Below are 13,292 nucleotides of genomic sequence, written 5' to 3'. Positions count from 1 at the left end.
TATACAAGACATCTGTCCTGAGGACCTGGAAGAATGGGTTGTTAGAAAACCTTAAGCAGGGCGTCTCCCTCTGGACTTATGGAACCTTGATTCAAGGCCTGTTGGTAAGCCAAAGTGTCCAGTGTAGCTTCTTTTGAAACAAAAACTTTTTTCCAAGGTGTTGATGAGGACTTCTAGCTAGAGGCTTTCTGGAAACACCTGTATGTTTGTGACTGAACATGGATTTTCTAAAGTATTTCTGATGTGTGAGGTCTACTTAAATCATGCCAGTTATGTTATATCAGTCAAACTTACTTTTGCCTTGCTTTGGACTTCTGATTAGGCTTTGGTCTGAGATGGATTTAACTTCCAGTACGTGACAGCAAGAGGTGAAGTGGGTTGGTAGGAACAGAATTGTAAGTAGAAGAATTTGCAGAGTGGGTAGTGGCTTTAGTATGTATTTCTCTATTGGAGGAGGAATTTGTAGTCAAAAAGGAATTTTGGCGTTCAATCTCTACCCCTTTATCAACAGGAGAGTCTCTAGTTCTGTTCAGGCAGCTGTTTCTTGGATCTTGGGAAGTTTTTAAAAAGGTATTTTGTGCAGTATGTATTCATAAGCTGGTGCATTTCTCCAAATTTATCAGAAGGAAAAGCCAATAAGAGTGCGCTACTGAAATAAAACTTCCTGTGTGCATCTAGTCAGCTGAGTACCAGGTAAGACAAGTGGGATCAGTGATTGAAGATGAGGAAGAGGATTTCTGTGTTTCTGATCTTGAATAGTTGTGTTTGGGTTATCAGTTAGGTTAACCTGTTTTTATTATTTCTGTTGTACAGAAATGCTATAAGAGTGAACATACCTTTAATGAACTTATCTTCTTGTATTGTAGGCATCCTTAAATGTTAATGATGTACCTCCATCCATTGTAAATGAAGAATTTCTTCAGGATCTTAGAGCCACTAAAATATCATATTCGCAGGATGCAGAAGATAGGGTATTCAGAGCTCATGGTAAGAGAGCTTCATTTATGTAACTGTGCTGCTTTTGATGCTTCCTTGTTTGAACTTGTTAACTTATTGTTTGTGTTTCAGGTCACTGCCTACATGAGATATTTGTACTCAGGGAAGGAATGTTTAAGCGAGTTCCTGATATAGTTGTATGGCCTGGTAAGCTTTAATTGTCTTATTCTCTCTTCTGTCTGGGAGGCCATTGTTTACTAAACTCCTGTGCTTTCTTGTCTTGGGGAAGATGTCTCTTGGTTCACTGACTTCACTTGTCTTTACAGAAACTGAAGGAATTTTCTCATGAATGGTAATGGTGATTGTTTAACATCTGGATTGCAGGTTATGCCTGTGAAATCCCATCATTTTGTGGGAAAGCAAATTTATTATTAAATATAGCTGAAGTTTCTGTTGACAGCTGAATTCATGACTTAAGTAACCACAGTGTAATTTGAACTTGTATGTTCACCAAGAATAGTTGTCTAAATGGCAGTGTAAATCTTGTTTTTTAAAGGAGGACATGATGGTAAAAGGGTAGTGAAATGCTTGTATTAAAGAACTGTTTTATGACATGCTGTACTTAGGAGTTACAGGTGTTACACTTTTTTATCAGGACAATTTACAAAGGATCATTGACTTGGAGAGCAGTGCAATCTGAGTACAGGCTAGGTCCACTTTAGAGTAATAACTAATGCTGTTGTAGATAATATGTAGCAGAAAATATGCTTGCTTCGATCTTGTAGAAGGGTACAAATACTTAAACTGATACAACTATTTGCACACTTGTGTGATTTTTCTACTTGAGTCATGTTTCTCTGGTCACTCGGAACTACTTTCCGTGTGCTGTTCTTCAGTAGCTAACCAAAAAATCATTTGATCCAAGTGCCTGTCAATTTCTGTTCAGCTGTATGAATCCAACTCTTTCCTTACCTCTTATAACTCTCTCTGCTTTTGATAGCTGCACTGCATTAGAAACCCCAAAATTTCTGATAAGAACTTAGTCTTAGCTCAGTTTTGCTTCCTTTACTTAGGGGAGAAAGATCACATATGGGAAGCATAAAAAGAGGCACTATAAGATGCATCTCATTACTTGAGGACAGGTACTGACATGACAGCTCTGGTGACTACGAACAGCACTTGCCACAGCTTTATATTGTGCAGCTCCAAAAGCAACTGAAATAAAATGATTGATTACCCTTGTTTAAAGCTGCTCTGTATGGCAGGAGCAAAGTAGCCAGAGTTCGTAAGCCTGTTTATTCAGTCCTGCTCATTCTCTGCTGTTCGCACGAACTCATGTTTGTACTGTATTTGATCTCTTTTTTTTGATCCTTTTCCTTGCCTGTGCACAAACATTTCTGCTTCCCTCTTTGACCAGATACAGAATGCATTCTAACAAAATAAACTTCACCAGCAACTCTACTTTTGAAACTGAATGTCAGTCAGGAAGAAAAAGATGTGTTGTTCAGCAATCAGGATGGACTTATTTCTCACTGAAATTGGGCAGCTTATTTTCAATAAAAGTCTTAAACTTGATTTGTTCTCCAAGATACCTGGATTAATTAACTGTTTGGTAGCCCATCTTGCCCTGAAAATTTGCAGGAGGCCTCAATCCATGAGTAGAGCAGGAGACTAAGGCTGTAGTTAGTTCTTCAAATGTAGAATTGTTTCAGGTCTAAACTTTACTCTGATACTTCTGAGCCCAGCTTTTATTTAGTGCCTGACTCTTTGAAATGTCTTCCTTGCTGGTGTCAGAAAAGGAGCTGCTGCTTATTCAGACTGCAATATTTAGTACTAAGCACAAATCCTGTTTTTTAACTGTTTGGACTTTTCTAGTTTGCCATGAAGACGTAGTTAAAATTGTGGAATTAGCCTGCAAACACAATCTCTGCATAATACCATTTGGTGGTAAGTGTTATAAAATCTCAAAACTGTTTAACATTACTCATGAAAACGTATTCTACTTGAATTAAATTTAAATATGTGATCTTAGTAATATATTGTACCAATAATTCAATAGTTAGGTTTTTTTAGTAGTATTTTAAGTGTGGTCTTAATTTTTTTTTATAATCTTGCAGTATTAAAAGCTGCTATATTAAATTTAGTGCAAGTCATTAAAAGTGTGTCAACACCTTGAATATTGAATGTGCAAGAGGAGTGATTACATGAAGGTGAAATCTATCTCTGCCTTGGAAGTCTTCTAGGAAATAAGTAGAGAGATTCAGATATCTATGTTAGAGGTATCATGGTTTTGGATGCATTACTTGTGCTCTGTTCCCACAAACATGTATAAATTAGTGGGTTTTGTTGTACTGTTGAAGCTCGTAGGTCTGGGGAGGATTGTGGTCAGATGCTGTACTGCAAAATTGTTAACCATAATTCTAATTTCCTTTTAGACATTGTTCAGTTTGAAAGTTAGAGTAGAGACTCCCGTGGCAAGGGTTTTCAGGAAACGTTCCAGGTACAGAGTACAGGTAAAGGCCTGTATAATCTGTCCTTCTCAGCCTAAAGAATTTCTAAAGGACTTCAGGTTTTTAATCGTGGATGCTTTTTCCTCGAAGCCTGCTGAAGTAGAGCAGTGAGCTACCTTGTTTTGACTTAGTGCTCAGGGAACATGGGATGTTGGCTTTCATGAGTTCATTCTGTGAGAAGCTTTTTGTCAAGAACTCTTAGTTCTGTGGGTTAAATCTGTGTTTTACTTGGTACTTGCTTATGCTGTAGGAGTATAGCCCCTGTAGGAAGGACATTTACTATTTGAGAAGATGAGCATGTCACTGGAAGACAATACCAAACTAATGGAGTGGGTTTCTCCCTAAACCACTCTCACCTTTGCAAGATACGTCTGGAGAGCTGTAAGACTGCTACATGTCACCTTTGGTACTAATAAATTGGTATAGCTGAAAGCAGCAATATTGACTCTCTCTTGTTCACTGACCAGGGTAAAGAAAGATCTTCAGATTGTTTTCCAAGTCTGTTTATACTGAACTACAGTCAACTTCTGGAGTTATTACTATGGGGTTGGTATTTAAGGAAAATGCCACCTTTCCTATCATTGGAAATAAAGGTGATGGGCTCTGCTGCTCTTGGAGAATTTTATTAGTTGGCACTGTCTCTGTACTTGCCACTGGTTGTTCTTCTGGTAGCTTGCTGTGGATCTCTTTAGCATCCTAGTCTCTCTTTTCCTATGGCTTTTGTAGTCTTTGAGAAGCCAAAGGCTTCTTGGAGGCTGTTCTGTGACATCCTATAAAGATACATTAGAAACCTCCAGAGAAGTTTGTTTGGTTTTATCCTTTTTTTTATAGTTATACCCTTTCAGTTTCTTTCTTGCTTTCAGATAAGTATTGCATTCCTGTATTAGGTAGACTTCTTAAGCCAACTTTCTAGGTAGAAGTGTGGTGGCTTCCATAGTGATCTCCAAAGAATATATAGAAACCATAGCTATCTCTGTTTCTTGGATGGCTTTGTTATTTTTTTATCCTTCCTTGTTTTAAAACTCTATTCTGGACTTAACAGAAGCAGCTGAGATGCTTACAGAATTTCATGGTTTGTTATAGAGTGCTGTTAAAGCATTGTCAGCTCCAATGCTGCCTTGACTTTGTGAAACCCAGTTTGGGAGAAGGGACAGCCTTAAAAGGCTAATCACTAGCCTCCAACAGTTAACTTCAGTGATCTTACTTCATGAAGTTCAATATCAGAAAGGAGGAAGAGAGGGATGGTATGTGAAGAAAAGCTACCTGAGTTTTATGATCACAATGTCACTCCCATATTTGCAGGAGGGACGAGTGTCTCTAGTGCCCTTGAATGTCCTGAAGAAGAAAAAAGAACAATTGTCTCACTGGATACATCACAAATGGTATGTCTCTCAATTTTTTAATTTTTTTTTAATTATCCTACAGTTACTTTGAATGGTGATCACTAGAGAATATTTCTTTTTTTGCAAGAATAAAGTAAGTATGGAAGTATTAATCTGTACCATGCGTGATTAAATTGGTACTCCTTCAGTTTAAGTGGTATTTGGCTGTTAGCCCTGTATTACTTCATGTGACCTGTATGTATTTGATAAGAAAAAAAAAAAAAAATCACTGTTAAGATGCCTTATAGCAGCTTTAAGTGAAAATTGGAGGATGCTACTATTCTTCTATATTGGAACTTGTATCTGAGGTTAAATGAACGGCTAGGACGAAGTTATTTGTTATTGCAAATTTCACTAGTTCTTGCAGACTTAAAAATACTTAAAGCAAAGGTTGGTAAGGTGACCCAATGTCTATAAATCAACTTGAAGGATCGACTTTAAACAAAAAAAAACCCTAGATTTTTGTGTAGATAGCATCTTGAGAATGTGAAGTTCATAGCTTTGTGGCAGTCTAGAAATGGAATTCTGTAAAATTTAGTGCTAGTTTTTCTTTCCATTATGAAGGAGCTTTATACTTTCAAAACGATAGTTTTATGACTATGTGGTAATAAGATGCTTCAGAAACAGCTCTGATGTAAGATTCTACTGCCTCCGAGTGCCTGCTGAGCTTATTAACTCCTTTAGCCTTGGATGTAAAACCTGGGTTTTGGCTCCCATTTTCTCTACTCAGTCAGTAGTGCTTCAGTTAAACTTGTTTCTCAGTGTGTCTGGCTACAAAGTGATCTTTTCTGCAAAGGTGTTAATTGTGTATTGAAGGAAGCTCTTCAGGTGTCTATATGGAGTGAACTCCAAAGAGTACAATGCTGACTCAGGCCTTAATTTGAACTTATTGATTCATAGCTTGCAGCTTTGACTTTTCTCTGGTTTGGAGGTGGGAAAGGAATGTGGTTAACTTATAATCATGCTTTTGTGTCAGCTAGCTATTTTAAGTATACAGCACGTCAGAAAATAGACCACTTTCCTGTGTCTTGGATGACTCTGCCAGCCAATTCTTGTAATCCTTAATGAGGAGGGAAAATAAGGAAATTAAAGTGAAAAGAAGCATTGCCAGAGTTTAAACCTGGGAGTCTCAGAGTAGTTATGATTGGCTAAGCTTTACTATTTTAATAGACACTTAATGGGTATCTTAATTTTGTATGTAGGGTATATTGTATAAAAACTGATTTACGTAAGCATCTTAGATCAGTTAAGCAGTTTATTTTGAAACTGAAGGTGTCTGAAAGGAGCTGAAATAGCTGGCTTTGAATAATTAATTAGCCCAGGTGTTGTGAAGGGAGACAATTACTTTAAAGCATAGTTTAAGTTGGACTACAAGATGTCCACATTTGTCATTTGAAAAAAATGAAGGCAAAAGGAAGTTAGAGCTGTTCTCCTTCTATAATTTTGTGTATTGCTGTTGTATAGAAGTACACCAGAAGTGTACTTAAGAATGAAAAGTGGAAGGTGAAAGCTTCTGTGGTGTCCTTACTATAAACAAAGCTAACCCCATATTTGTTAAGTTTCTCCTTCATGTGGATTGTCCTTATTGATAAAAGTGCTTAGTGTACCATGTAGCTTGTAGTGTTTACTACTTTTTCTGTTTAGTAGAATATACTGATGGGACAGCAAGTATCTCATTAGATAAAATGATACAATCCTTCCAAGTATCTTAAATTTCTGAAGTACATACATACTCTGACATCCTGTAGTATATCTTGCTTCTAGCTTACTGTGTCAAAATCCAAGAGCTGAACTGGAATAACTGAGTGCAGTCTATTTAACCCATGGAGCATGTTTAAGAATACTTTTCTTGGTGCATACTTAATATCCAGATAGTCAGATTCAGGCACCTTGAATTATGTTAATTTTGAAAATCATTGTTATTGCTTAACTTCTCTAAGAGTTTTTACTTAATTCTTTCTGGCTCTTCTGCATTTTCTTCTGTAAACATTTCTTGTATAAATTGACTAACAATATGTATTCTTTTATAGTGGTGACTTCATAAATTGTAACCTGTTGTGTAGCTGTTTGAGGGAGTAAGGGGGCTCAGCTTCCACTGCTGTAATAACTGGAGTTGTATTAATAGTAAACTGTATGACCAAGCATGTTGATCCTATAACATTAGGGAAGGAAATAAACAAAAATCTTTAACACTGATTCTTAGTTTTGATTGGCTTTTCAATAGAATCGGATTCTCTGGATAGATGAGAAAAACTTAACAGCTTGTGTGGAAGCTGGCATTGTTGGACAAGATCTGGAAAAACAGGTGTGTTTAACTTGTCAAGCATCTAGTATTTCTCCATATTTTTCTTAGCTGTTCCTCATGTCTTGTCTAAATAATTGAATTCTAGCTTAATTCTTGTGTGTTTTCATGCAGACTGGTGTGGTAAGGATTATATGCATGGCTATGAACCATATCACATTGAATGCTGTATTTGATTAACGTTTTAAAATCTTTTCTTTTTAGCTCTAGCCATAAAATGTGATTACAGTAATAAGCTGACAATTCATAGGATGTAATGCTATACTTTGTTTCAGACCTTAGATACACCCTTGTGGTTGCAAGGTGTGACGCTTGTTACCGAAACTCAGGGAAAGTTGGAATTGTCATTTTGTGATGCATGTTTTAGTCATTTTGGCCAGAGGTAGTTTTCTCAGGTTAGAGTATGTAACAGATTTGCTGTTGCTGCTGCTGCTTAAGGCTAGCTACAGGAGAGTAGCAGAAAGGATGGAGAGTTGCCCAAAACAAGAGTCCAGTGGAAGATTAGATCACCTCCATTTCTAAGTGACCTCTAGTGGCTCTTAGTTGCAGTTTATCAGATGAGCCACAGCACTCTCAGGGTCTTTCTCAGTGCTCCTCTATAATCAAGCAAGTTGTGGATGTTTGTTACTATTCTTCAGGATGTGCAGTTCTGCTTATTTAAAAAAAAATATTCTAGGACTTGACTTGTTTGATAGCTAAATATTGTCTAAACTTTTCTTAGTGCCTAAATGCACTTTACAAATACGCAGAGATTTGAAGGGGTTTTTGAACGTTTTTTTTCTGGACCACTTTTTAGAAGAAAACTTGTCATACTTGACTAACAGAGCTGTTTGTGATGGGGAAAGATAGCCTTTCCTGCCTCTTATTTTCCCTTTTATAATTTGATGTAATATTTTACCTTTCCAGTCTGTTTCTTTCAAGCTTGGAATTAAAATGCAAAAAGAATATGCTCTGCATTTAAATAACATTTTTCTAGGGTAGTAGCTTATTTCACTACTATCTATCCTTTAAATGCCACAACTTTTCCTTTCACCTGGAGTAAGGGACTGTATTCCCTTGCTGCTTATAGCTCTTATGAGCTGAAATACTACTGTTGCAGTTATTATTTTTCAATATTTTTGATGAAAAAAGTTTTTTCAGTCAGGTTTTTCTCTGTGAAAAGAGGACTAGTAGTCAATTTGTTCAATATTGAATATAAACTAGTATTTGTACAAAGGTTTTAATATATGGAGTGACTGAGCATGTGAAGACTTCTGTGCAATTCCTTCAATGTGCAAAGAATACAAAATTAGATTGTCTACTTAAAGCGTGTGTGTATATATATTTTAAACTCTTATTACATATACTGGAATTCCAGTATTACTAGCAAATGGGATGTGATTAAAGCTAGAACTCCAAGTTGTGCTTGTTTTGTGTAGTGCAATCTGAGCATAACTATAATTTATTATTATAGTTAATGCCAATGCAGACTTCTACTGAAGTGCAGGTAGAATGCAGATGTACATCTGGACTGTACAAAGAAGAAACTGTTTGAAAGGCTTTTTCATTGGGTTTGCAGCTTGCTAGTATTAAATAAGCTTTGGATTGGAGGCTAATCCAACTTCTGTTGCCTTAAGAGACTTTACCAGTGTTATCTAGCAATTACGTGGCAGTGAAGGGGTTTGGTGCCTCTTACTGTGTTTCTCCATTTACAGATACCATGAACCTTATAACAGTAACTAAAATCAAGAGCTGAATTCTAAACAAATAACAGATTTGGAAAACCTGGTATTTGACAGAAGTTAGGCTGTAAGTGCTATAATGGGGCATTCAAAACTAATGTACACTTCACACATTTGTCTATCTTAGCTAGTGACTCTAGTGTGATTAAGACACTATTTTCTGTGGGATGAGAACTCCAGATATTAGTGGGCTCTGTAGGAAAGCCTCAAGTTACTTGTTTTTGTCAGAACAGAATATGGAATAATAGCTGATAGATGAGGACTAAAGGTGACAAAAGGATAATGAAGATAGAACAATGTTTGATACTGTTTTTTGTAATAAGCATTATCAATCAGATTGTGATTCTATAGGAAAAGCTAATACATATTCATATTTTCTGATGAGGCTGTCTCTTGCATCTGCAAAGTCCATAGCATAATCTCTCACCTGTCCTGTAAGTGCTCTTAGCACATGCTGTTCATACAACAGGATTCAAGGAGTTTAGACCAAGTGCTTTGTACATGCACAGTCAGTTACAAATTTTCAAAAGCATGGTCTTCTGCTGTGCTTGTGTTTATACAACTTGTAGAAATTGGCAAGTTGTGACTGAAGCAAATTTCTTGTCCTCTTGGGGAATAAGGAAGGTGCAGGCTCCAACTCTTCCCTAATATATGACCAGTAAGCATATGAAGCCACAAGCTCCTCTCGTATGAGAGAGGACAGTGAGCTAGATGTATCACCATAGACATTATATAGAAGTGACTTTCAATCATTTAAGTTAGAACCACTTTGTACAACAGAACGTAGTTAATGATCCACATTATGTGGCATACTTAAATACCTATGTCCAACTGGATTTTTATCAGTTGGTCAGTGCAAATTGATCATCTCAAATGCACTAACACAGTTATCACTTAATGTGAGACTGTTGGGTCCTTAATTCTTCCTGTCCAACAGCTTTGGTGTTGCAGTTCCGAGGGCATCCAATCAACCTCAGGTGCTGTGCAGATGGCAAAGCCAAGCTAATACAGAAAAATGAGAAACAAGTGACTACTTAATGTACAGGAATGTGTGATCTGCATCACATAGTTGACAGTGTTGCATATGGGAAGCTCAACCAGATGGCTGTATATTAAAACACATCTCTCCTTGAGAGAATTAAGTACAGGCAATTTGCTCACATTTTCTGCAGACCTGCTGCATATCACATTAGAATAGAAAGAACAAGAGATTAAGTGCCTTATTTATTGGCAGCATTTGTGTAAAGTTGGCAGTTACTTAGTTATTTTTTCCTCACATGTATTTGAATTTGCACTTTCTTATGAACAATAGAGGTCTTAGTTTTAAAATAGGGGGGAGGAGTATTATAGGTTGATACATAGCACAGCATATGCACAGTAGAAGCAGAATCAATTTGCATTTTATTTATATACCAAAGACAAAACTTGTGCCTCAATAAATGGGTGTGGTCAGGGTAGTTAATTTTTAAAAAAAAGCCCTAGATATTGAGGTTTGGAGTACTAAGCAAATGCAGGCTCTGTAGAATGTATATTTTTCTTTCTTTAGCTTGCTGAAAGTGGCTTCTGTACAGGCCATGAACCAGACTCCATGGAGTTCAGTTCACTAGGAGGATGGGTAGCCACACGAGCATCAGGCATGAAAAAAAACATCTATGGAAACATTGAAGATCTGGTAAATAGTTCTAATACTTTTTCTAATAAATTATTCCATTTGGAGGTTTAACTTTTATAATGACTCACAATGAGAGGGAAAAGGGATAGTAAATTGCAGTTCTCAAGTGATACAGTTTTGGCATCAAATCTTGACTGAAATGCTTGTTTGCTTGCTTTTGGTATTAGTACTAATAATCCTTATGACTGATCTAAAAGTCAATTTCATTTTGGTACTCACTGACTAGCTTAAGGAATTGTTACCCTGTCCTGACTCTGGCACTTTCTCCCACCCTTTTGTGCTCTCTATTAATCCAGTGTAATAATCCTGTCAGACTTTTAGGGTGATTCCAAAAGGTCCATGTTCTCTCCTACCTGTTGTGTGTTCCTGGAGTTGTCTAGTTGGATCATCTAACTCTGACAGCAAGCTAGCTCTTTCCACCTTCCTTTCTACCTTCCTACCTCCCCCTAGGCTAGTAGTTTTTTCAAATCAGTAGGCTGATCTAATTGACCATGTGGGTGCACAATGGTGAAATCTGCCACTACATGGTCTGTAGGAACCCTGAGGAGGGAAGCAATGGACTGGGAATGGCAGTATTCTACTCTTGAATCTGCTTTAAGCATTGAAATGGTTCATTTTTATATTAACCCAGGTAATCTGTTTTTTAAAGCATATTTTTTTAATTTGGAAATCTACCTTTTCTGTTATAACAAATACATTGATATATTGAAGTTAAATCATCACTGTTCAGTCTTTGCCTGCCTTTTTGCTTCAAACATCCAGCTTTCTGTCATAGTTTGTAGAATAGCCCTTCCACACGTGTGGGTGTTTTCCTTCTTTCCTGCAGCACACTCTAGGTAATGTATCCCTATCACCTCAGGCTTTTTTGTCAGCTCATAGTTCAGACATGTTTGTTCTGTGCACAGATGAGACACTTTACTGTCAGTGACCGAGCTTGGCAGGAACTACACAGTTTTTATTCGGTAGGCCTGGCTGAACTAAAACTACCAGCACTTTCAAAGAGTCACCTCTCCTACTGCCTGAAGTGTTACTGAACGGTATAGTTTTGCTTGTACGGGGAGATGTGAAGCAGAATGCCTTTCTATCAGGGAAGCATAACTTCAGGCTAAAACAGCTTCTGAAGTTTTCATTAGGAGGAAATAGGATTAAAAATTGATTCGAAACAGTTCATGAGTTTCAAAATAGCCCAGTGAGAAAGCTTCAGGGAAGCGTTTACCTTCTGAGGAAATGTTATATCTAGAAATGGTGTGTTATATAAGCTGCCTAAAATCCACTTATTGCAGAATCAACAGTTTGTAAAATGCATATAATGAAATTCTTGAACAACTCATAGCAGGGTGAAAATTACTTAGTTACCTGTGCTTGAAAGTTTTTAAAGCCATCAGTTGAAATTCGGTAATTTTGCTTCACTTAAAGGCTTCACTAAAAAAAACCCCCAAAACCCCAACAAAACAAAACTTACCCTTCCTTGGTATAAAATAATTGAATAAAGGTTTAAAAAAAAATCTGGTCTCTGTATTGCATGTGCGTGAATAAAGCTGGAAGCAATAACATTGAAAAAGATTTTTAAAAAACAACCTTCTAGCCTTACATATGTATTAGTCTTATGGCAGATTTAATACTGATAATCTATTTCACAAAGCTTACTTCTGTCTTTCCTCTTAAGAGAAACATTTCTGTAGCAACCAGTGACTGAATTATATTAGCTTTATCAAGTAGCAGTTCTAAAGCAAAATTTAAACCCTCACTTTTTTCCTATGAAGTACTATGTATGATCTGGATTAAAATCCTAGTATTGATAAAGTACTGTCTACACTGAGAAAACAGTTTTAACTGGTATTGCATGCATGTAGCCAACAGCTGATTAGATTTGGCGTAGAACTGGAAACAATCTGTTGTGTGGGCAAACCATGCTGTGTTAGAAATAATTGTTGGTAACAGTCTTCAGGTTATCCCAAATGTTCTTGGGGCTGCCTACAGAATGTCTAAAGTCTACAAAGCTGAACTGTATCAAGCTTAATATACATTTTGTAGAAAATAAATATCATACAAAAAAATCTGTGCTTAATGCTAGTATTTATAGTCATTGCATATTGTTTGAACAGGTGATTCATATAAAAATGGTAACTCCAAGAGGAATAGTAGAAAAAAACTGTCAAGTACCTCGCATGTCAACAGGACCTGATATCCATCACTTCATTATGGGATCCGAAGGTATAAACACAGTAATTTCACATAACTGCATCTTAATGCAGCTTCCGTAATGGCTTGATGATTTGAGCATCTTTAATGCTGTGGCTCACAGTGTGTCTGAGTGGCATTATGCAGGCATGAATTTCTTGTGTTAGGATAATACACTGAGACCTTAATTAGGACTGTGAAGTTCAACTCTGAACAGTGCTTAAAACAGATCTATGAGTTAGCCTACAAGTCTAGTAACAAACATCATGATTTAGAGGATATCTTGTAAGAATTCACCATGTAAATAGTAAGGAATAAATCACCTACTACTGCAATACTGAATTTTTGGGACTTCTAACTTATGTTAACTTACAATATCCTGGTAAACAGTTAAGCTGGGTAACTTGCAAGAAGTATATCTTGCAACACTACCCAGTTTCTCTTTTTTCCTGAAGGAACTCTTGGAGTGGTTACTGAAGTTACGATAAAGATTCGCCCAGTCCCCGAATACCAGAAGTATGGCTCTGTGGTCTTCCCCAATTTTGAGCGAGGGGTGGCCTGCTTAAGGGAAGTGGCAAAGCAGGTAAA

At 36.9% G+C, this 13,292-nt stretch overlaps 1 protein-coding gene across 18 annotated transcripts in view; it reads left to right on the top strand.

The window, feature by feature from the left end:
- The window catches only part of AGPS (alkylglycerone phosphate synthase), a 99,378-nt gene that overhangs the window by 51,270 nt on the left and 34,816 nt on the right, over positions 1 to 13,292 (top strand). For all 18 annotated transcript variants that reach the window (XR_008236138.1, XM_052793647.1, XM_052793648.1 and 15 more), the window contains 8 exons: positions 867 to 987; positions 1,069 to 1,143; positions 2,812 to 2,883; positions 4,749 to 4,828; positions 7,053 to 7,133; positions 10,398 to 10,523; positions 12,629 to 12,737; positions 13,160 to 13,287. Coding sequence is in view for 17 of the 18 variants with exons in the window: in XM_052793647.1 (XP_052649607.1) it covers positions 867 to 987; positions 1,069 to 1,143; positions 2,812 to 2,883; positions 4,749 to 4,828; positions 7,053 to 7,133; positions 10,398 to 10,523; positions 12,629 to 12,737; positions 13,160 to 13,287 (792 nt within the window). In the remaining variant the exon portion in view is untranslated. The remainder of the gene's footprint in view (positions 1 to 866; positions 988 to 1,068; positions 1,144 to 2,811; positions 2,884 to 4,748; positions 4,829 to 7,052; positions 7,134 to 10,397; positions 10,524 to 12,628; positions 12,738 to 13,159; positions 13,288 to 13,292) is intronic.

Source organism: Harpia harpyja, chromosome 7, assembly GCF_026419915.1.
Source record: "Harpia harpyja isolate bHarHar1 chromosome 7, bHarHar1 primary haplotype, whole genome shotgun sequence".
Taxonomy (NCBI): Eukaryota; Metazoa; Chordata; class Aves; order Accipitriformes; family Accipitridae; genus Harpia; species Harpia harpyja.
Note: the sequence above shows the minus strand (reverse complement) of the source record. Positions and strands in the feature narration are given on the sequence as shown.